This window comes from Tursiops truncatus, chromosome X, assembly GCF_011762595.2.
Source record: "Tursiops truncatus isolate mTurTru1 chromosome X, mTurTru1.mat.Y, whole genome shotgun sequence".
Taxonomy (NCBI): domain Eukaryota; kingdom Metazoa; phylum Chordata; class Mammalia; order Artiodactyla; family Delphinidae; genus Tursiops; species Tursiops truncatus.
Window position 1 is genome coordinate 116820649 of NC_047055.1, and position 21916 is coordinate 116842564.

The 21916-nt window shown below is 43.9% G+C and overlaps 1 protein-coding gene across 4 annotated transcripts in view; it reads left to right on the top strand.

Moving 5' to 3' along the window:
- ASB9 (ankyrin repeat and SOCS box containing 9) overlaps positions 1–21916 on the top strand; it is a 277460-nt gene that overhangs the window by 9151 nt on the left and 246393 nt on the right. For 2 of the 4 annotated variants that reach the window (XR_012329296.1, XM_073799336.1), the window contains exons 3-6: positions 9602–9709; positions 13545–13695; positions 15600–15734; positions 17192–17449. Coding sequence is in view for 3 of the 4 variants with exons in the window: in XM_073799336.1 (XP_073655437.1) it covers positions 9602–9709; positions 13545–13695; positions 15600–15734; positions 17192–17415 (618 nt within the window). In the remaining variant the exon portion in view is untranslated. The remainder of the gene's footprint in view (positions 1–9601; positions 9710–13544; positions 13696–15599; positions 15735–17191; positions 17450–21916) is intronic. The other 2 variants (XM_004317959.4, XM_073799334.1) reach the window with 1 other exon arrangement.

The window sequence follows — 21916 nt, forward strand, 5'->3', positions numbered from 1 at the left end:
TTCCCTGGTGGCGCAGTGGTTGGGAGTCCGCCTGCTGATGCAGGGGACGCGGGTTCGTGCCCCGGTCCGGGAAGATCCCACATGCCACGGAGCGGCTGGGCCCGTGAGCCATGGCCGCTGGGCCTGCGCGTCCGGAGCCTGTGCTCCGCCACGGGAGAGGCCACAACAGTGAGAGGCCCGCGTACCGCAAAAAACAAACAAAAAAAAAAAACAAAAAAAACCCGACATCGTATAATTTCAAAGACTTGTTCAGTTCTGTTGAATCTCCAGTAGAAATGGCTCTGCCCAGTTTCATATTAGTGTCTCTGCTCCTTGGGTGTCATTTCAAGTACACATTAATTTGAGTTTTGATGTTTTGAAATTATTGGGAATTTAAGCAAAGGCGCTTTTAAGAAAGCGGTTTCAATCGCCATTCAAAATTCCAGTGAAGTTTTTATTCATAGTGTTTTGTTCTCTGAAGAGACAATATAGACCTTTTAGGTTAGACGCTCTTGGCCCGTTCACGGACCCCTTCGATAGTCTGGCAAAGCCTATGGACCCCTTCTCAGACTAATGTTTTAAAAGCATAAAACACAATATAGAGGAACTCTATAAACAAATGTGTGACGTTGTAATATATGAACTTCTTTATTAATGCATTCAATAAGAAGATTTAGTGGTGATTCTAATTACTACCGTAATTTCTAAGTAGGATGAATGTATATTTTGAGATATTTTAGATATCTGCAATATTCATACTGCAATTAAAAATATCTGAGATTCCTCTCTGTGATAGTCCTATATACTGCTGTTACTACTGTGGTCTGTGATCTAAATTCACAATCAAAAGACATGATAAATTTCAGGTGGTAGTTCGTGGAAATGTGCTTTGAAAAAATTCCAATTTCACGGACCTATATAGACTAAGAAATCCTCCCATGAGAAAACAGTTTCTAAAGACGATTTTCAGACTACTGTAAGCCACTATCTTAAGCTGTTTTTGGTAGCAGCAGCCTCTTATAAATAGAAATACAGATAGTAACATGTAACTCTAGCTAAATGAAGCTAAGCTGCTTCTCAGATAAAATGAAGCATTTACCTTTTTTTGATAGGGTGAAAAATGATCATTGCAGCTTTTATATATGACTTATTAAATTGGACTGATATTCATTTATGTTTAGTATTTACGTGTTTACTGAATATCAGCTGGAATCACGTCTTTATCTAAGCTCTTTTGCATTATTTAAGCAAGTTATTTTCATGGAACCTCAATTTCTGCCTTTATAAAATGAGTGTTCCAATACCTACCTGTATTAGTCAGATCTTGCTGTGTAACAAAACACCCCAAACTCAGTGGCATAATACAATTAACATTTATTTCTTGCTAATGAGACTTTGGATCAGCTGATCTGGACTGAGCTTGGCTCCAAGCTGTGGGTTGGGTACAGCTCTGCTGCACACGCCTCCCATCCTCATTTCACCAGTAGCTACCTGAGGAATTTTCTCCTCGTGGCAAAAGGCTGAAGCACAGCAGGGCAAGCTCCACCATGAAAGAATACCTCCAGTCTGCTTATGTCACATCTGCTAACACCCCATTGGTCAGAGCAAGTCAGATGACCAGGTCCAAATTCAAGGATCAAGGAAGTATTGATACATTTTGTCAACTATGAGGTCAACTATGAGGGTGTGACTGTATCACACTGCTACAGGAGAGTGAAGAATTGAGACCAAAAATTCAATCTATTATGTTACCTTGTATGAGTTTGAGAGAATTAACTAAGGTGACATTGTGTAAATTACCTGCTCCAGTTAATCCTCATAAATGAGGAGTATCTATTTTCTTATTACAATCTACGTAGCGCTTCAGGTGATCAAAGCATACTGGAAAACGCTCCTGCTAAACTAAACAAACATATTTTAGTAAGGCGAGTAAGACCAAACATTCAAACGGCTATAACAAAGAGAAAAGAAAATTACAAAAAATAATTCTCACTTGGTCCAAGAAGGGAGAAACTGAAACTGTAGCTAATTATTCTTTACCGAGACTTCACATTAAAATAATGTGAGATTTTAAAAAAAATAACAATGCCTGGGCTTCACTGTAGATATTCTGATTTAGCCTAGGGCAGGCTTCATGCGTTGGTATTTTTTAAGCTCCTGTAGGACCAGTACATTCAGGGATTTTTTAAAAAATAAATTTATTTATTTCACTTATTTCTAGCTGCATTGGGTCTTCATTGCTGTGCACAGGCTTTCTCTAGTTGCGGCGAGCGGGGGCTACTCTTCGTTGCGGTGCGTGGGCTTCTCCTTGCGGTGGCTTCTCTTGTTGCGGAGCATGGGCTCCAGGCACGCAGGCTCAGTAGTTGTGGCGCACGGGCTTAGTTGCTCTGCGGCATGTGGGATCTTCCCAGACCAGGGCTTGAACCCGTGTCCCCTGCAATGGCAGACAGATTCTTAACCATTGCGCCACCAGGGAAGCCGAGGAATTTTTTTAAAAAGGCCATTGAGAATCTGCCTGCCGATGCAGGGGACACGGGTTCGAGCCCTGGTCCAGGAAGATCCCACATGCCGCGGAGCAACTAGACCCGTGAGCCACAACTACTGAGCCTGCGCGTCTGGAGCCTGTGCTCCGCAACAAGAGAGGCCGCGATAGTGACGGGCCCGCACACCGCGATGAAGAGTGGCCCCTGCTTGCCACAACTAGAGAAAGCCCTGGCACAGAAATGAAGACCGAACACAGCAAAAATAAATAAATTAATTAATAAACTCCTACCCCCAACATCTTCTTAAAAAAAAAAAGAGTATGTGGAAAGGAACAAAAAGACTGATAGGTTGGATTTGATTAAAGTTAAGGGCTTGTTCATCAAAGGTAGTATTTTTGAAAGCAATGAGTCAAGCCACACATGAGAAAATATTTGTGCTATGTGTATATCTCACAAAGAACTCATATTCTTAGCCTAAAATCAATACACAAAAGATTGGCAACCTAACAGAAAAATCAGCAAAAGACTTGGACTGGTATTTCATAAAAGAGGATATTCAGATGTTCAGTAAATATATCAACCTGTGCTAATAGTAATTGGAGTAATTTAAATTATGAATAAGAAATTATATTACCAGTTCCTCCCATGAGAAGGATTAAATTTGGAAAGACAGAAAACACCAAGTGTCAGCAAGAGTGTGGAGCAACTGGAACTATCATACATTGCTGGTGGGAGTATAAATTTGTATAAACCACTTTGGGAAATTGTTAAGGAATATCTACTAAAGCTAAAAATATCTCTATGCTACAACCCCGCAGTTTCATTTCTAGGTTTATATGCAACAGATATGTATACACGTGTTCATCAAAAGACACGTACAGGTATATTCATAGCAGCCTTATTCATAACAGCAAAAAAAAAACACCTTGAAAACAGCCTAAGTGTCCATCAAAAGTAAGATGGGTACATATATTTTGGTATATTACTCAGTGGAACCCTATACAGCAATGAAAATGGATGAATTTGAAAAAACAGGTAAGTGAAAGTAGCTGAGCAAACACAAAAATACATACTTCATGGTTCAATTAATATAACGTTCAAAACCAAGGAAAACGATTCTATGATGTTAGTATTCTATATGCCTTTGCCGATGAGAGGTGGGTAGTAATTCGGGTAGGACATACATAGGTTTCTGGTAATTTTTTTCCTTTCTCCCTTTACCTGTACAGTGATTACGCAGATAGATTTTCTTTGTGATAATTCACTGAGGTTTACATTAAGGATCTATGAACCTTTCTTTATATCTGTTGCACTTCAATAGTAATTTATTTTTTAAAAAGCAATGACAATTTGTTAGGCCAGCGGGAAGCAATTAAGGCATCCTTTGGGCATCTTGTGCCCTTAATTTGGTGCCCATTAGGATCCCCTTGGGCTGGGATCGGGTAGGGGTTCCTAAAAATGCTGACGCCTGAATTCAACTACCTTTTTTTTTTTTTTAATGAATCTCAAAGACATTCTTCATTCTAAGCGAAGCAAGCCATACTCATATTTTATACACTATATGATTCCATTTGTATGTCATTCTGGGAGGGACAAAAATATAAGAACTTACTAAAATCAAGACCAGGTGATAATGAAGATAAGATAGATGAATGAAACAGAATAGAGAGGCCAGAAAAAAAGACCACATATGGCCAAGGTCACAAATATTTTCTTCTAAAAGTTTTCTAATTTTACATTTATGTCTATAATCCATTTTGTTCAATTTTGTACAAGGTGTGAGGTGTTGGTCAAGATTCATGTTTTTGTTGTATATTGATGTCCCTTTGTTCTGGCACCGTTGCTAAAAACTCTAACCTTTTTCTATTTAATTGCCTTTGCATCTCTGTCGACTACCTTTGATGGTACTGCAGTTGCTCTGAGATGCAGCCTGGGTATCTGGCCTTTTTTTTTTTAAAGCTCCTCTGGAGATTTGAATGCACAACCCTATAAACCTTCCCAGTAGAGTCCCACTGCATGCAGCGGGTAAGGACTGGCTTTTCTGTTTCTTGAATAAAACGTTTTATGCTGCTCCCTGCAATCTTTAAAGAGCTAAGCCGCTCTCAGGGTGTGGATACTAGGAAAGATCCTGAGCATCTGAAACATCGGACCTTTAGGATGTGGCAGCACGTTGAAGGCTAAGTAATAAAGAATGAAAAGAAATCTCAGATAATAACTGCCTAGAAGTTACCGAGCGCTAAGCATTTTGCATACCTCATTTTTTAGTCTTCATAACAATCTGTAGGGTAGGTGAAATTGTCCCCATTTTACAGATGGAAATTGAGGCTTCAAGAGGGAAGTAGCTGGCGCAAGGTCACACTGCTTGTTAGGTGATGGTACCAGCATTTGAACTCGGGAATCACTCTGCTATCCTCTCTCTGAGGTCTCAGTCCTAGGTATGAAATGAAGATAGTGGCACCACTCAGAGAATCGGGTCTGGCAAGACAAGGAGCTCCTTTCAGGGGAGCTTGGTTGGCAAAGGCTGAATTTATGTGGTGAGCTGGGTCTCTGGGTGGTTATGTCTTAGCAGGGAATTAGAAACATGTACTGGGGATGGAGAGTCAGACTTTTTATTTTTAAAAATAAATAAATTTATTTATGGCTGCATTGGGTCTTTGTTGCAGTGCATGGGCTTCTCATCGTGGTGGCTTCTCTTGTTGCAGAACGTGGGCTCTAGGTGCGCGGGCTTCAGTAGTTGTGGCACACGGGATTAGTTGCTCCGCAGCATGTGGGATCTTCCCAGACCAGGGCTCGAACCCGTGTCCCCTGCATTGGCAGGCGGATTCTTAACCACTGCGCCACCAGGGAAGTCCCGAGATTTAAATTTGAAAGCCATGTATAATATATGAGAGAAAAAGAAAAGGATTTGAGGGCAAATCCTGGAGGAAATGCCTGCATTAGGAGATTAAGGATGAAAAGGACAGAGTTAGTGAAAGAGACAGAAAAAAAGGCAGTCAGAGGTCGGAGATAATTCCAGGTAGAACTCTGTTTTAGAAGCCAGGGCAGAGGTTTCACGAGGTCAGGATGAACATGTGGCAAATTTAGAGGTGGAAGGAGGTGGGGGACAGAGCAGTGCAAACTGGTTTCCGGAAGTCACAGATGGTCTTTAAAAGCAGTATCAGCAGGATTGTGTTGGTAGAAAATGAGAGAAGGGGTAAAAGTAGAGACGATGGGGATAGACTATTTTCAAAAAAAAAAAAAAAAAAAAAGGAGGGGGCAGCAAAGGGAAGAAGCACATGGATGGATGGTTGGCCGAGGGTCAGGACTGAGGGATGGGGAGACTTTGAAAGCAAAAAGAAAGTGTATCTCGAGAGAGCAGGGGACGCATGTGAGAAGGTGGATGAAGGAATGTCACAGGTGTGGCGGGAGCTGGGGGGGCCCGGGTGCAGTCATGGGCTATTGGACTGCACTCATGTATTTCTTCTTCAAAGAAAGGAGCAATGGGAGAAAAGAAGACTGGAGGGATGCAGAGAGATTTTAGGTGTGGGGAGAAAGGGAATGTAGAAAGTTCTCACATCAGATGGCTTTGACCTTGGTAAAGTAGGAAGGAAGTGATGTGTTCTGATGAACGTGAGTACCATAGGTGTTCATGATTTTCTTTTCTGCTGAGTGTAGAGAAGGAAGTGATAACTGTGGGAAGGACAAAGGATAAAGCCTCAGTTTCTTGTAGTCAGTTGGTTCAGCCCGGGTAGGCATATGATTTGGGGCTGGGACAGAAAGTTGCCAGGTACTAAGCACTTTGTCACCCATGGGTGCCCTGATATTATACAACCCCAAGGACCCATCAGAAAGAGCTTCTGAATATAGGCTGAGACTAGGGGACAGACAAGTGATGATAGAACAATTAAAGATAAGCTATTCATTTTTTTAACTGAGAACCCACTGTAGATTGGACCCTCTCTGAAGTAACGGGTTAGAATTTGCCTTATAATAGTATATGATTCAGCCTTGTCAATAATTCAAACAAAATGCCACCGTTCATTTAAAGTCATACTTGTACCTATAAATACAGTCCGCAGTTTGCAAAGGGAAACTTAATTTAAAGGAACTTCGTTGTAATGTGAATGTGTAATGAGTGGTGAACACTTTTGTACTGTGAATAATTCCTCTTTTACATTTTCATTTACCTGGATTTATGTATAAGCACCTAAATGATGATTTAGAAATAGCAGTGGTGACTGCAGTTAACGGAACACAATAAAGAATTCCTTTAAAGGACAGCCTTCTTTCAGCTCAGGATCTGTTGCACAGCGCAAAATGCAGTTAACATTTTGCTGTGAATTTCTTGTGTCCTCTAGCAGTGTGTGGGGAAGAGATTGGACAAATATAGAACATTGAGAGTGGGGAAAAAAAGGATTTGAGAACAGATCTTTGAGGGGATGCCTGTAATAAAATAATAATGACAATAATAAGACAGCAGATGCCACACTGTGAAGTCCATGGGCAGTGCTTGTGAAGGGAATAAATGCTGTAACTCGAATTCTTCTCGAGTCAGAGGGTCAGGAAGCATTTACTGAATACAGATGGACTTTGAGGTTATGAAGGAAGGGAAGATACAGTCCTATCCCTCCCTGCAAACAGCAGAGCTGGGATGACAAAGTAGTATAAAGGATATTGGAATTTTAATTTTTAAGCAGATGATTTTGAGTCTCCCAGAACCCCTTTGCAGACCCACCTAAAAAGGCTCTGCGTTTGAGATCCTGTAGACTCAGGTGTATGTCCAGGTGTATCTCAAAATGCACGAGCTTGCCAGTCAGAGGGTAGAAGTCCAAAGGACAGCATGACTAGGGGGCTGACTTGTACATGTCCACGGAAGTAGAAGAATGTATGTTAGGAATGATGGTGAGTGAAGTAATTTATTGGAATGATTTTAGGCAAATTTAAACTCTTCTGGGAAGAAAAGGTATAATATATTACCAAGATGTTAATTAAACTATCCGTGCTCTTAATTGACATGGCCTAAGGAAAAGAACTTTTATTGTACCTGATTTCTTCCTGTTAGGGATAGATGATATGGTCCAAGATCGGGGGGCGTCTGTGGAGCCTCTCCTGGAGCTCTTTGATGTTTGGCTCGTGATCCATCTCCTGGAGAGCACATTTTCCCAGAGGATGAAGAATCCCAGGGCCTTTCAGACACTTTCTTGCTTCTTCAGCCCTAGCGTGCTAGAGTGAGAAGGTAATTGCTCCTCAGCCTCGGGACTTTCTGCCTCTCAGTCTGTGGAGGTTCACCTAATGCTTTGGCCTGTGTTAGTCCAGGGCTATTGGAGTGCGCTCATATATACCTGTACGTATATAAGAAATAACGTATACGTATTTCTTATATATACCTGTAGGTATATAAGAAATCCCGAACTTAGCAGCTTAATGTAACAGACATGTATTGGTTCCCAGTGTCTATGGGTCAGGAATCTAGACACAGTTTAGCTGGGTCAGGGACACTTATGAATCTGCAGTTATAAGAGTGTGGACCAGAACTTCAGGCATCTTGAGGCTTGACTAAGGATGGACCTCAGTCCAAATTCTCTTACATGGCTGTTGGCAAGATTCAATTCCTTCTGGGTTTTTTTTTTTTTTAAACACACACTAGAAACTGCCCTTTTTCTTTTATCTTTTTTTAAAAATTTATTTTATTTATTTATTTATTTTTGGCTGTGTTGGGTCTTCGGTGCTGCGCGCGGGCTTTCTCTAGTTGTGGCGAGCGGGGGCTCCTCTTTGTTGTGGTGCGCGGGCTTCTCATTGCAGTGGCTTCTCTCATTGTGGAGCACGGGCTCTAGGCGCGTGGGCTTCAGTAGTTGCGGCACGTGCGCTTCAGTAGTTGCGGCACGCGAGCTCAGTAGTTGTGGCTCACGGGCTCTAGAGCACAGTCTCAGTAGTTGTGGCACACGAGCTTAGTTGCTCCACGGCATGTGGGATCTTCCTGGACCAGGGATCGAACCCGTGTCCCCTGCATTGGATTCTCAACCACTGCGCCACCGGGGAAGCCCCCTTCTGGGTTTTTTGACTAAAAGCTTCAATTCCTGGCTGGCTGTTGCCTGGAGACTGCCCTAAGTTCCTTGTCATGGCCCTCATCAAAACAATGAGCCAATAAGTGAGAGAACAGGAGAGAGTGAGAGCAAGTTGAAAGTCAGTCTTGAGTGTGTACACCTAAGAGTCACATGGCTAGGTCATAGGTATGTGTGTCATCAACTCTAATAGATACTGTCAAACTGTTATCCTGAGTGCTTGTATAATTTTACACCCCCGCCAGCAGTATGATGCTTCCTTTTTTTGTTTCTTTTTTTACATCACTGTCAACACCTTAGTGTACTGTCAGATTTTGAGCCAGGTTAACTTTTTTTTTTAAGTTGTTGGGGTTTTTTTTTTTATTTTTATTTTATTTTTTAATTGAGGTATAGTTGATTTACAGCATTGTGTTAATTTCTGCTATACAGCAAAGTGATTCAGTTACACATATATATACATTCTTTTATATGTTCTTTTCCATTATGGTTTATCACAGGATATTGAATATAGTTCCCTGTGCTCTACAGTAGAACCTTGTTGCTTATCCATCCTATATATAATAGTTTGCATCTATTAGTCCCAAACTCCCAATCCATCCCTTCCTCAGTCCCCTCCCCCTTGGCAGCCACAAGTCTGTAATAGTTCTCTGAGTCTGTTTCTGTTTCGTAGATAAGTCCATTTGTATCCTATTTTATATTCCATATATAAGTGGTATCGTATGGTATTTCTTTCTCTGTCTGACTTACTTTGCTTAGTATGCTAATCTCTGGGTCCATCCATGTTGCTGCAAATGGCATTATTTCATTCTTTTTTATGAGCCAGATTAACTATTTTTGTAAATTTTTAATTGATGTATAATTGATTTATAATGTTGTGTTTGTTAATTTCTGCTGTACAGCAAAGTGATTCAGTTATATATATATATTAATATATATATATATACATTCTTTTTTTAATCTTCTTTTCCATTATGGTTTATCATAGGTGAGCCAGGTCAACTTTTAAAAGAATTGTCTTGTACTGACTTCATGACTGAAACCCAATCCTACAGAACTGTTGCTTTGCATCCCTTACTCTGCCCATTTCCCCTCCTCCAGGGGTGGCTCGTGAACCTCGTCACGGCAGATCGTGTGTCCCCGCTCCATGAAGCCTGTCTCGGAGGTCATCCCTCCTGTGCAAACATTTTATTAAAGCATGGAGCTCAGGTAAGTGCAGCTCAAATCACACCTTAGACACCATGACTGAAAAATGACGATTTCTATCCCTTCTGAATACTTTCTAGCGTTTTTGATTAGCCTGATTTGAAATATGAAGGTTTTTCTTTTTCAAAAGTATTATGTCTATTAAGCTTATTTACTTTAGTGGTAGATGAAATACTGCATTTTTAGCTAGAAAGTCATGGTCTGACTATCTATCATTTTCTTTGACTGTCACTATTAATAAATAACTGTTAGATTTCTGCCTTCATTTCTGTGGCTGGAAGGTAGTGACATATTGTAGAAAACACATAACGTTTGTCTCCATAAGACCTGAATAATGGTTCCAGACCATCTGTACCATTTACTAACATTGGAAACTTGGACAGGTTACTTAGCCTGTAAGCTTTAGAGTCTATATATGAGAAAAAAAAACAAACAGGGAAAATACCAAAAAAAATTATGTAGCATATTTTGTGGTATTGTGAGGACTGAGAGGGATAAGGCATGTGATTATTATTTGGAGAATGGGAATCGGGATGACATAATGAGATTCTAGAGAAGGAAGATACGAAATCATTGCATTTGAAAGCAGGGACCAGTAGATCTTCCATTAACTTAAGTACCCTCTTGCTCAGGAGTGATGGGAAAATCTGATCAGGAAATTCTGTATGGGTTTCTCATCTTTTCTCAACCAGTCTGTACTGAGCATTTATTATGTGCCTAACTCTAGATAAAGATTTTCAGGAACTTCTAAACTAAATGAGGAGACGACCAGATAAACAGGTAAATGGCGGCATGTAACACTAACTGCTTCAAAAGATAAACCCTGAAATCTCAGTAGCCTCATATAATAAAAGTTTATTTCTTGTTCAACTCAGAATCCAGTGTGGGTGTTCCCAGTTGGGTGGCTGTTTTCCGAGGGTGATTCAAGGACGCAGGCTCCTTTCATCCTGTTGCCCCACTGTCTTCAACAAGTGGCTCCCACGTGTGCTGCATGCTAGATGGCTAGAAGGGGAAACGACACGGAGGGTTGTGAATGGAAGCTTTTTAAGGGCCAGTCTTGGCAGTGACATATGTCACTTTTGCTCGTATCCCATTGGCCAGAATTCAGGCCATGTCTAACTGCCAGGGAGGAGGGCAAGTGTAGTATGCCTCTGCGCCCAAGAGAGAGGAAATGAGTTTGTTTAACGCATAGTATCTCAGCCACAGCAGGCAATTACAATAGCTGTTTTTATCTGTGAGTTTCTTCTGTGTAACAAACCGCCCTGACTTAATGACTTAAGACAGTAGCCATTGATCTCACAGTTCCTTGTGTTCTCTGGACAGCTCGTCTGGTCTGGCTGCTTCAGCTAACCTCAGCTGGGCTTACTGAGGCATTTCAGGCTAGCTGATAGATGGGCTGGGGCAGGCTACTTCATGATGACCTTGGCTGGGATGGCTGGGAGGTCTGGAGAGACAGAAAATCTCTACGTGGTCTCTCATCCTTTAGCAGGCGACCCGGGCCTGTTCACATGGTAGCAGGGATTCCAAGAGCAGCAACAGAGGGCAAGCTCTCTGCTTTGCGTCACACTTGTTAACTGTCCCACTGACCAAAGCAATTCACGTGGGCAAGCCCAGATTCAAGGATTGAAAAGATATAGTCTCCGTCTTGGGATGGGAGGAGTTACTAAGCCACTCTGCAAAGGGATATGCATCCTGGGCAGAGAATCTGTGGCCATATTTTGCAAACCACTACAATGTAATAAGTATCAATAGTAAGGGGATTGTTGGGAACACGTAGAAGTGTTCCTAACCCATTTATTTCTGATGGAGAGGGGGAGTCAAAAGATGCTTCCTACAGGAAATGACGTTACAGTTGAAACCTAAAGGACCTGTTGGAGTTAGTCAGCTCAACAGGGGGTTGGGGGAAATGATGGACTTCCCACCCCCTGTGAACAACAAACGCAAAGGCCTAGAAGTGAAAGTGGGGGCTTCAAATCGTTCCTTCAAATCATTCCTTAGAGACCTCCCTGGTGGTGCAGTGGTTAAGAATCCGCCTGCCAATGCAGGGGACACGGGTTCGAGCCCTGGTCCGGGAAGATCGCACATGCCGCGGAGCAACTAAGCCCATGTGCACAACTACTGAGCCTGCGCTCTAGAGCCTGCGAGCCACAACTACTGAGCCCGCGCGCCTATAGCCTGTACTCCGCCACTAGAGAAGCCACCGCAATGAGAAGCCTGTGCACCGCAACGAAGAGTAGCCCCCGCTCGCTGCAACTAGAGAAAGCCCGCGCAGCAACGAAGACCCAACACAGCCAAAAATATATAAAATAAATAAATTTTTAAAAAACTGAAAAAAATAATTCCTTATGGCAGCAGAGTAGAGCAGGTGAGAGGGGTCAGAACACAAACAAGCTTGCCGACCAGGCCAAGAAAATGGGCTTTGTCGTGAGAGCAGCTGAGAGCCATAGATGAGTGCATCAAGAGGTTTATATTTTGCTTAAGAAAACTTACCCCAAACTTGGAAACAGGCCCAGGACTAAGCAGAGGCGAGAAAGGAGCCTGGGGTGCAAACTCTAAACTCTGCTCACTCGCAGGGTCGTTCAGCACTTTTGTAACCCTGGGAGCGAGTGTCTCCTTAAACTTTGCACCCTGGACATCTTTCATGCATCACTAGTTCTGGCCTTGCGTGGAAATAGGGCCTGAGAATGACGTCCCTGTCTTCACAGTATCATCGTTTAACAGGTTCACCAAAGAATTCCTTGATAGAGGAAAGTGCATGTGCATTTGCCTTTGCTCTTTGCCATTCAATTATAGCCCAAACACTGTGAAGTTAGATGTTAACTTGTAAGTTTCAGTCTGATTTCCAGTGTTAGAAAAGATAGCCCAACGATTATAGTTTTATGGCCCTATAGGATATTAACCAGTTTTGTATCTATTAGCAAATTTATTTCAGCATTGCATTGACTGACTATATAAATTCTCCTTTTAGCCATCCTTGCCATTTTACTGGTTCCCTCATTAATGAATGAGCTGAATAAAATCTTTGGCTTGTGTTCACTCTATATTTGGATGAAAGTGATGTTTTTAAATTTATTTATTTATTTATTTTTGGCTGTGTTGGGTCTTCGTTGCTGTGCATGGGCTTCCTCTAGTTGTGGCGAGCGGGGGCTACTCTTTGTTGCGGTGCGCGAGCTTCTCATTGTGGTGGCTTCTCTTGCTGTGGAGCACGGGCTCTAGGCGCGTGGACTTCAGTAGTTGTGCCACACGGGCTCAGTAGTTGTGGCTTACGGGCTCAGTAGTTGTGGCTCGCGGGCTCTAGAGTGCAGGCTCAGTAGCTGTGGCGCATGGGCTTAGTTGCTCTGCAGCATGTGAGATCTTCCCGGACCAGAGATCGAACCCATGTCCCCTGCATCGGCAGGTGGACCCCCAACCACTGTGTCACCAGGGAAGTCCCGAAAGTGATATTTTTAAATTAAAAAAAAATAATACATTAACAATTTTAAAAGGTTACTCTAACTTCTGTGGGGAAATTGGATTGGTGTGGGATGGGTCTAGGATGGCATGTTTACAATAAGGTGATTAGTGGGAATTTCCTGGCCGTCCAGTGGTTAGGACTGCGCGCTCCCGCTGCAGGGGGCACGGGTTCAATCCCTGGTCTGGGAACGTTCTTGGCATTACATTCTATACCTCATCCGGTTTTTCACAACAACCTTGGGGAATCTGTTATTTTTTGTCCCCATTTTGTAGCTGTGGAATTTAAGGCTCAGACAAGTGAAATAATAGCTTGAAAATGGTGGAGCTTAGGTCTGAATCCAGGACACCCCACTGCCCGCCTTCACGCTGGAGCTTTTCTTTCTAGGTGAATGGTGTTACCACAGACTGGCATACTCCCTTGTTTAATGCTTGTGTCAGCGGCAGCCTGGACTGCGTGAATTTGCTTCTGCAGCATGGAGCCAGTCCCCACCCTGAGAGTGATCTGGCGTCCCCCATGCACGAAGCTGCTAAGAGAGGTAAATCTGCTGAGAATTTAAGTTTTCCACCCCCTCCTCCAAGGGACATCTTGTTGTGGAAGGGAAGAGGGAAAAGGAGGTATATGGAGAAGTTGTTCTCAATGTGTGGATCCTGGGACCAGAAGCGTCAGCCTGACCTGGCACGCAAATACAGATTCTTGGGCCCCATTCCAGACCCAGTGAATCAGTAACTTTGGGGGTGGGGTCCAGCCATCTGTGCTTTGTTTAACAAGCCCTCCAGGTGATTTATGATGCAAGTAAGTTTGAGAAGAACCCTTTTAGAACATTTGGAATATTGTTCACTGCTGTGTTTCCGGAACAGGGCCTGGCATATAATAGACTATCCATCAGAATGTGTGGAATGTGTTGTTGAACCCATGACCCCGTAAAGTCAAGTCATTTTATAAAACAAATTATAGTCTTCTGTTTTAAGGCCTTAAAGAATATTGTCTCAGGGCCACCTAAGTTTGCTAAGTGAAACAAACTTTCAATTTTTGGAAATATAAGATGTTATATACAGTTTGGGGTAAGTCTCCCCATCCCCATGTTTGTTGAGGTATAATTGACAAATAAGATTGTATATATTTAAGGTGTACAGTGTGATAACTTGATATACATATACATTGTGAAAGGATAACCGTAGTCAAGTTAATTAACACAGCCATTGCCTCATATAGTTACCTTTTTTTGTGGTGAGAACATTTAAGATCTATTCCTGTAGCAAATTTAAAGTACAGTATATATATTATTATTATTTTTTTATTATTATTTTTTGCTGTACACGGGCCTCTCACTGTTGTGGCCTCTCCCGTTGCGGAGCACAGGCTCCGGACGCGCAGGCTCAGCGGCCATGGCTCACGGGCCCAGCCGCTCCGCGGCATGTGGGATCTTCCCAGACCAGGGCACGAACCCGTGTCCCCTGCATCGGCAGGAGGACTCTCAACCGCTGCACCACCAGGGAAGCCCAGTATATATATTAACTGTAGTCACCATGCTGTATATCAGATCCCCAGAACTTATTCATCTGGGATAATTCTTTTTGTAAAGTCACAGTTTTCCTGCTATTCTTAACACTGAGACAAAAAATAAAATTGTAAGTTTTGCTTTTCTCTGATATTTCTCCTCCTCCTTGACATCATGATGACCGTACCTTGCCCCGAGGGCTATTTCCACAGTGGCTTCACAAAATAGCTTCCCCTCATCTTTACAGCAGCCCCAGGATCCACCCGTTTTATAATTATCTCCCAAAGCACTGGCATTTCTTCACGAGGAGACATGTTATCATATTCACTGGACACATAGAGCTAAAATGGTATAACAAGATAGATGCAAAGGAGCAATGTTTCAAGTATGATGTCCTAGACCAAGGAAGAGTGATTCCGCTTTCACCAAACCTAGCTGGCCACACTGGGCCTCACTCACGCTGGATTTGGCACCTTCTTCTAAGCCTCGCCTGTGCCCACCGTGGCCTGTTTGTCCCAGGGCCTGCCCTTGGTGAGGTTGTAACTTTCCTTCCCTGTTCCACGGTCTGCTCTGTGCCCTTTCTTCTCCATGTCCACCTTTAGTCCCTGTTGTTTCATATCTCTCCTCAGCGCTCACTTTGATTTCGATAATCAGACTGATTACAGAGCCACCAACAATTGAAAAAGGTGGCTGGCTGCTTCTGCTTACCGTGGCTGGTAAACTCAAGTGGAGTTCCACCCAGAGCTACAGGTGCCATCTTATAGTCAACCCATTAACTGGTGACAGTGTTGAAGATCATTCCCTATTCTAAATAGAGGAAATAGCTTTTGGTCGCTGGAGAAGTTGTTGGAAAATTTAAGCACACAAAACATGGGCGAGGTGGTGTTTCCCTAGCTACGAGAATTTGTGCTGTAACTGTTTTCTCCCTCTTTGGGCTGCAGGCCACGTGGAGTGCATTGAGTCTCTTGTGGCTCATGGGGGCGACGTTGACCGTAACATCAGCCACCTGGGCACCCCGTTATATTTGGCTTGTGAAAACCTGCAGGTGGCCTGTGCCAAGAAGCTTCTGGAATCAGGTAAAACCAAAAGCAAAACATAACAAGGAAAGTAAATGAAAAGCAAATTAAAGGTCTCTGAAAGCTCTTTCTATTGTAGCAGAGGAAAGAGCGCGGGCAATGGAGTCGCACAGGATCAGAGTTCATATGGACTGTGTTTCCACGGGGAATTAGTTTAAACTGTTTCAACTTTAGTTCTCTCACTTGTAATGAGAATAGTAATGATAATGATGATGACATCTCCCAGGATGGTCCTCAGTGATTCTTAGTTTCTCCTCCCTCCGTCTGGCCATTGATACTATTAGGCCCTGAGTAACTTGCACAGCTGCTGGATTAGGGCTGAATCTTCAGGTTTGGGGCCGCCTTCACCAGTTCTCTTTGATTTGGAAATAGAACTTGCCCCAGTTTTAGTCCATTGTAAATATTATATTTTTGAAAAGTCGTAGGTCGCATCATTCTTTTTCACCTTCCTGCTGTTATCCAGCCCCTTCTTCAACACTTGGGATACCACTTCAACACCTCTTTAATTATTTGAGTCCTGGTTATTCTTTAAAAACCCAGTAATCTTGCCCTGCACTGAATGCTCTTACAGTTCCCATTGCCTTCTACTCACTTGACAGCCATTACCATGAGTTAGGAGAGTGGTTCTCTCTCTCCTTCTCTCCCTCTCTTTTTTCTATTACCCTAGGTGGATTTTAAGCTCCTAGTCAGGAAAGGGCCATGTTTGCCACCCCTCACAAAGCCAAGACCAATACAAGAACAATTCAGTTAACATTTGTTGACTGGACATAGATTCCCATTTTACTAGAGGGACAGCAGCCCAGGCAAAGTCCTATGTCCCCACACATCACAGCGGGAACCAGCATCTGGACTGGGGTAGGGATTTGCTGAGCGTGTAAGGATGGAACTGGGTGGGGGTGGTCCTCGAATTCTACCTTATCCCCGAAGAGGAGGGCTTTGCCCCCTCCCCCGTGATCTTGGGATTGGCCACCCCAATCTAGACAATGCTGCCATAATGGATTGCCCTTCACAGTCCACATCACAGGGTCCCAAGTCTCTGGTTTAAACCTCACGGCAGTCGCTCGGCGTGTAAATGTGGATAATCGCCATAGGTGAGATTTCACCATCTAGCCTCACCTCCGGCCTGTACCGGCTAATATTTGGGCTCCGTTAATAATGAATGTGCAGCTTTCATGCCACCAGGATTCTTCTTGCATGTGTCACACCTGTGTGGAGTGCTCAAAGGCAAGCTTTCCAACCTCATATGTCACAGAGCTCCCGTGGTACGTTCAGTCACACTGTCAAGTGGCATTTTCTCCATATTATTCAATGGAATCAAGTCGTCTCCTGTTTTCTCAGGAGAACTACTGTGCCTGCTATGGACGCCCTTTTGTTAGGGAATTTTGAGGTGCAGTGCTTTGAGAAGGGGGCGCTTGCACTCTGCTGACTCTGACTCTGTTGTTCTCGTGACTGTTTAGGAGCGAGCGTGAACCAAGGCCGGGGGCTGGATTCCCCTCTGCACGCGGTGGCCAGGGCGTCCAGTGGCGAGCTGGCCTGCCTGCTCATGGACTTTGGAGCAGACACCCAGGCCAGGGATGCTGAAGGCCACCGTCCCTTGGAGCTGGTGCCTCCAGAGAGCCCCCTGAGCCAGCTCTTCTTGCAGAGAGAAGGTGCTTCTCCTTTGCCTGAATCTAAGCCCTAATCCATAGACTCCTGTGGGCTCTAGCAGGAGGCAGGTACTTACTGAGTTCTGACTTCGGGTCTTATGAAAAAGATTGTTCTCTGCCTTCACGAAACGTGGGGAGCTGAGATAGTTTAGTATTCAGCAAGGTACAGTACTGGTTATATAATAAATAACCATCCTGCTCTTTGGCATGTTGGAGACAGGCTGTTTGGATGATCTAATGTTCATCTGTGGGATAGGCCAGCTCTCAAAGAATTCAGATATTGTTTTAAAATGTTAAATGTTAATGTTACCTAAGACATGCTGTATTTAAAAAAATTTTATTGGGGTATAGTTGATTTACAATGTTGTGTTAGTTTCAGGTGTACGACATGCTTTATTTTTTTTTAAACTTATTTTATTGAAGTATAGCTGATTTTATAATGTTACGTTTATTTCTGCTGTACAGCAAAGTGATTCACTTATACATTCTTTTTCGTATTCTTTTCCGTTATGGTTTATCACAGGATACCGAATATAGTTCCCTGTGCTCTACAGTAGGACCTTGTTTATCCATTCTATATATACTAGTTTGCATCTGCTAACCCCAAACTCCCAATCCATCCCTCCCCCACCCCCCTCCCCCTTGGCAACCACAAGGCTGTTCTCTATGCCTGTGAGTCTGTTTCTGTTTTGTAGATAAGTTCACTTGTGTCATATTTGAGATTCCACATATAAGTGATCTGATAGGGTATTTGTAAGCCGTGCTTTAGAGAGATGCAGCAGAAGGGTCTTTGGGGTTGTACAGTGCCCCAGGATGTCTTACTGCAGTACAGATGGGCTGAACTACTGGGCATTTGGCTTCTGGGATGGTGGGTAAGAATGCAACTCACTGAGTATTACACGGTATTACTTTCATGATGCACAGCAATCGGGAGACATTTACTATCGGCTTGGCCAAAAAGTTCGTTCGGGTTTTCCGTGCCATCTTATGGAAAAATCCGGACGAACTTTTTGGCCAATCCAATATAATAAGTTAATCAACACTGAGTCCACACTCCTCTATAAATAAAAACTGACACTCCTGACCCAAACCACTAAACACTGGGGTTGAGCAGTGTGCAAGGGGATAGGGGCACTTCCCTGGGCTGCGAGGTCACGGGTGGGCTGGGGTGGGGAGCAAAGACCCCTCAGATTGCATTCTTGATTGTCCCTAGAGGTGGAGAGCAGCCAGCTCAGGACCTGCTTTTTTTTTTACCAGAGTGTGGACTTTGTTGAGTCTTAGGGGTTGTGGGAGTTTGAAGCAGGCTTCCCTACCAGAAGGATTCTTTTTTATTTTTAATTTGATTTAATTTATTTATTTTTGGCTGCATCGGGTCTTCGTTGCTGAACACGGGCTTTCTGTAGTTGCGGCGAGCGGGGGCTACTCTTCGTTGCGGTGCGCGGGCTTCTCATTGCGGTGGCTTCTCTTGTTGTGGAGCACGGGCTTAGGTGCGTGGCTCAGTCGTTGTGGCGCACGGGCTTAGTTAGTGACTCTGTGGCATGTGGGATCTTCCCAGACCAGGGCTCGAACCCGTATCCCCTGCACTGGCAGACGGATTCTTAACCACTGCACCACCAGGGAAGTCCCAGAAGGATTCTGATGTCATGTAATCTGGTTATTTTCTCCCCACATGCTGAGAATTAGGGCTCTGGGCAGAATTGTAAAGTGGCCCCTGAATCCTTGCTACACCCACTGCCCCAGCGTCCTTGTGGCCATAGCCTGCCTTGGGGCCCCCCAAACAAGGCCTGTGCTCCCTGAGCCGAGGCACAAGGAACAGTCCAATAGAAACCCCTTTATGAGAAGCAGTGGGGTCACCCCTGGGCAACTCTGCCCGTACTTTGACAATTTCTTGTTTTCAAAAAATTGTATCTCTATAGACGGGGCACAGATGGCACAATGCGTGGGGTCCACCATGTTTTTAGGGGCCCGCAGAAATGTTTTAATTTCTTTTAAAATCAGAAGGAAAAACAATGAATAAAACTCAACCTGGGTTATAGTCATCTTTATACTGGCACTTGACCCTGACATTGTATCTAGCACATGTGATTAGTAACTTCCTTCAAGGTGCCTTAGTGAGAGGAGATTAAGTTCAGTTGCCCCACACTATGCCTTTTGCAGCTCGTTAATAAATGCTTTGAGCACACTGGGAAATCCTTCATTAATATATGCCTTGAGTACACTGAACGTATCTGGAAGGTGCCCTAAATTTCAACAGGGACCTTGTGATTGTGCTCTGAGGACCTGATTGAAAATATTTCCTTTCTTTCTTTCCTTGTATATATGTCTGTTTCTACCTCTCCTTGTTTTCCATCACCTGAGAAGGAGGCAACCCAGTTTATCCTGTAGCTTGCGGTGATGCTATAGGAAATTGAAGCCAAGTCCGGCCTCTGTACCCTGACACTGAATTAAATCTCGGAGACAGAGTTTTGGGTGAAGTAGAAAAGAATAGCTTTATTACTTTGCCAGGGAAAGGGGGCCACGGCGGGCTAATGCCCTCACAACTGTGTCCCGACCTGGAGGGGGTGGTGAGGAGTTTTATAGTAATGGTTCAAGGAGGGTGTGATCAGCTCGTGGACATTCTTCTGATTGGTTGGTGGTGAAGTTGGAACCGTCTGGTTCCAGCTGGTCTGGGGTCTCTGTGCTTGTGGGCAGCATGCAGTTAACTTCTCCCACCTGGTGGGGGCTTCAGCATCTGCTAAACAGCTCAAATATATTGTTATATGGGTCCCTTGAGGGGAACCAGGACCCTGCCCCAAGTCTGCACTGTTGTTTCTCTTGACTGTTCCTCCCTTGTCTCTGCATCCCCTCCATTCCCTAATTAGCATCGGTTTGAACCTGCTTCTTGGAACTCAGGGAAGGTCAGGGAGGCGGAATGAAGCCTATTTCCTGTAATCAAGAAATGGGGGGGCTTACCTGGTAGCGCAGTGGTTGAGAGTCTCCCTGCCGATGCAGGGGACACGGGTTCGTGCCCCGGTCTGGGAAGATCCCACATGCCGCGGAGCGGCTGGGCCCGTGAGCCATGGCCGCTGAGCCTGCGCGTCCGGAGCCTGTGCTCTGCAACGGGAGAGGCCACGACGGTGAGAGGCCCGCGTACCGGAAAAAAAAAAGGGGGACACGGAAGGGCTTTTGTGCCCTGGAGTCCCACAGGGTCCTGCTTGGTATCAAAGTTAGAGGCCACAGTACCCTTTTGGTTGCATTCTCAACCCTGGCCACACAATACAGTGACCTGGGACACATGCCTTTACAAAAACCAGATGCACAGGCCCCACCCAACAGTAACTGAAGCAACATGCCTGGGGTGGAGTTTAAAGCCCTCCCCGCCCCCCCCCCCCAAGTCAGGCTTGAGGGCTACTGCTTTATGGGATTCTTGAAGGTATACAGCTTTGCCTTTTAAAAAGTTTTTAATAACCAAAAGGGAATTCCCATTACAATTTAGTGCAGGGGCTGGGGATGGGAAATCATTTCCCATCTCTTTACCCTATGACAGGCTTTTTCAAGCTCATTTTGGGCCAGATGGGGGCCATCCTGTCCTGTGCCCTGTAGGATGTTTAGCAGCATCCCTGTCATCCACCCACTAGATGGTAGTAGCAACACCCCCCCACAAGTTGTGACAAACAAAATTAGCTCCAGATATTGCCAAGTGTCCCTAGGGAGCAAAATACTCCCTCCCCCCTCTTGAGAATCGCTGTCTTAAGATGTAAACACTTGGCTGGATCCCCATGCAAGGTTTGTGCTAGTTCACTTTTCACCTGTGAGTTGAAGCACTGGGACAACTCTGAATGCACAATATAAAAACAAATATGAAAAGACCTGTATGCACAAAACTATAAGACACTGATGAAAGAAATTAAAGATGATACAAACAGATGGAGAGATATACCATATTCTTGGAATGGAAGAATCAACATTGTGAAAACGACTATACTACCCAAAGCAATCTACAGATTCAGTGCAATCCCCATCAAACTACCACTGGCATTTTTCACAGAACTAGAACAAAAAATTTCTCAATTTATATGGAAACACAAAAGACCCTGAATAGCCAAAGCAATCTTGAGAAAGAAAAACAGAGCTGGAGGAATCAGGCTCCTGGACTTCAGACTATACTACAAAGCGACAGTAATCAAGACAGTATGGTACTGGCAGAAAAACAGAAGTATAGATCAATGGGACAGGATAGAAAGCCCAGAGATAAACCCACGCACATATGGGCACCTAATTTATGACAAAGGAGGCAAGAACATACAATGGAGAAAGGACAGCCTCTTCAATAAGTGGTGCTGGGAAAACTGGACAGCTACATGTAAAAGAATGAAATTAGAACACTCCCTAACACCATACACAAAAATAAACTCAAAATGGATTAAAGACCTAAATGTAAGGCCAGACACTATCAAACTCTTAGAGGAAAACATAGGCAGAACACTCTATGACATAAATCACAGCAAGGTCCTTTTTGACCCATAAATCACAGCAAGGTCCTTTTTGACCCACCTC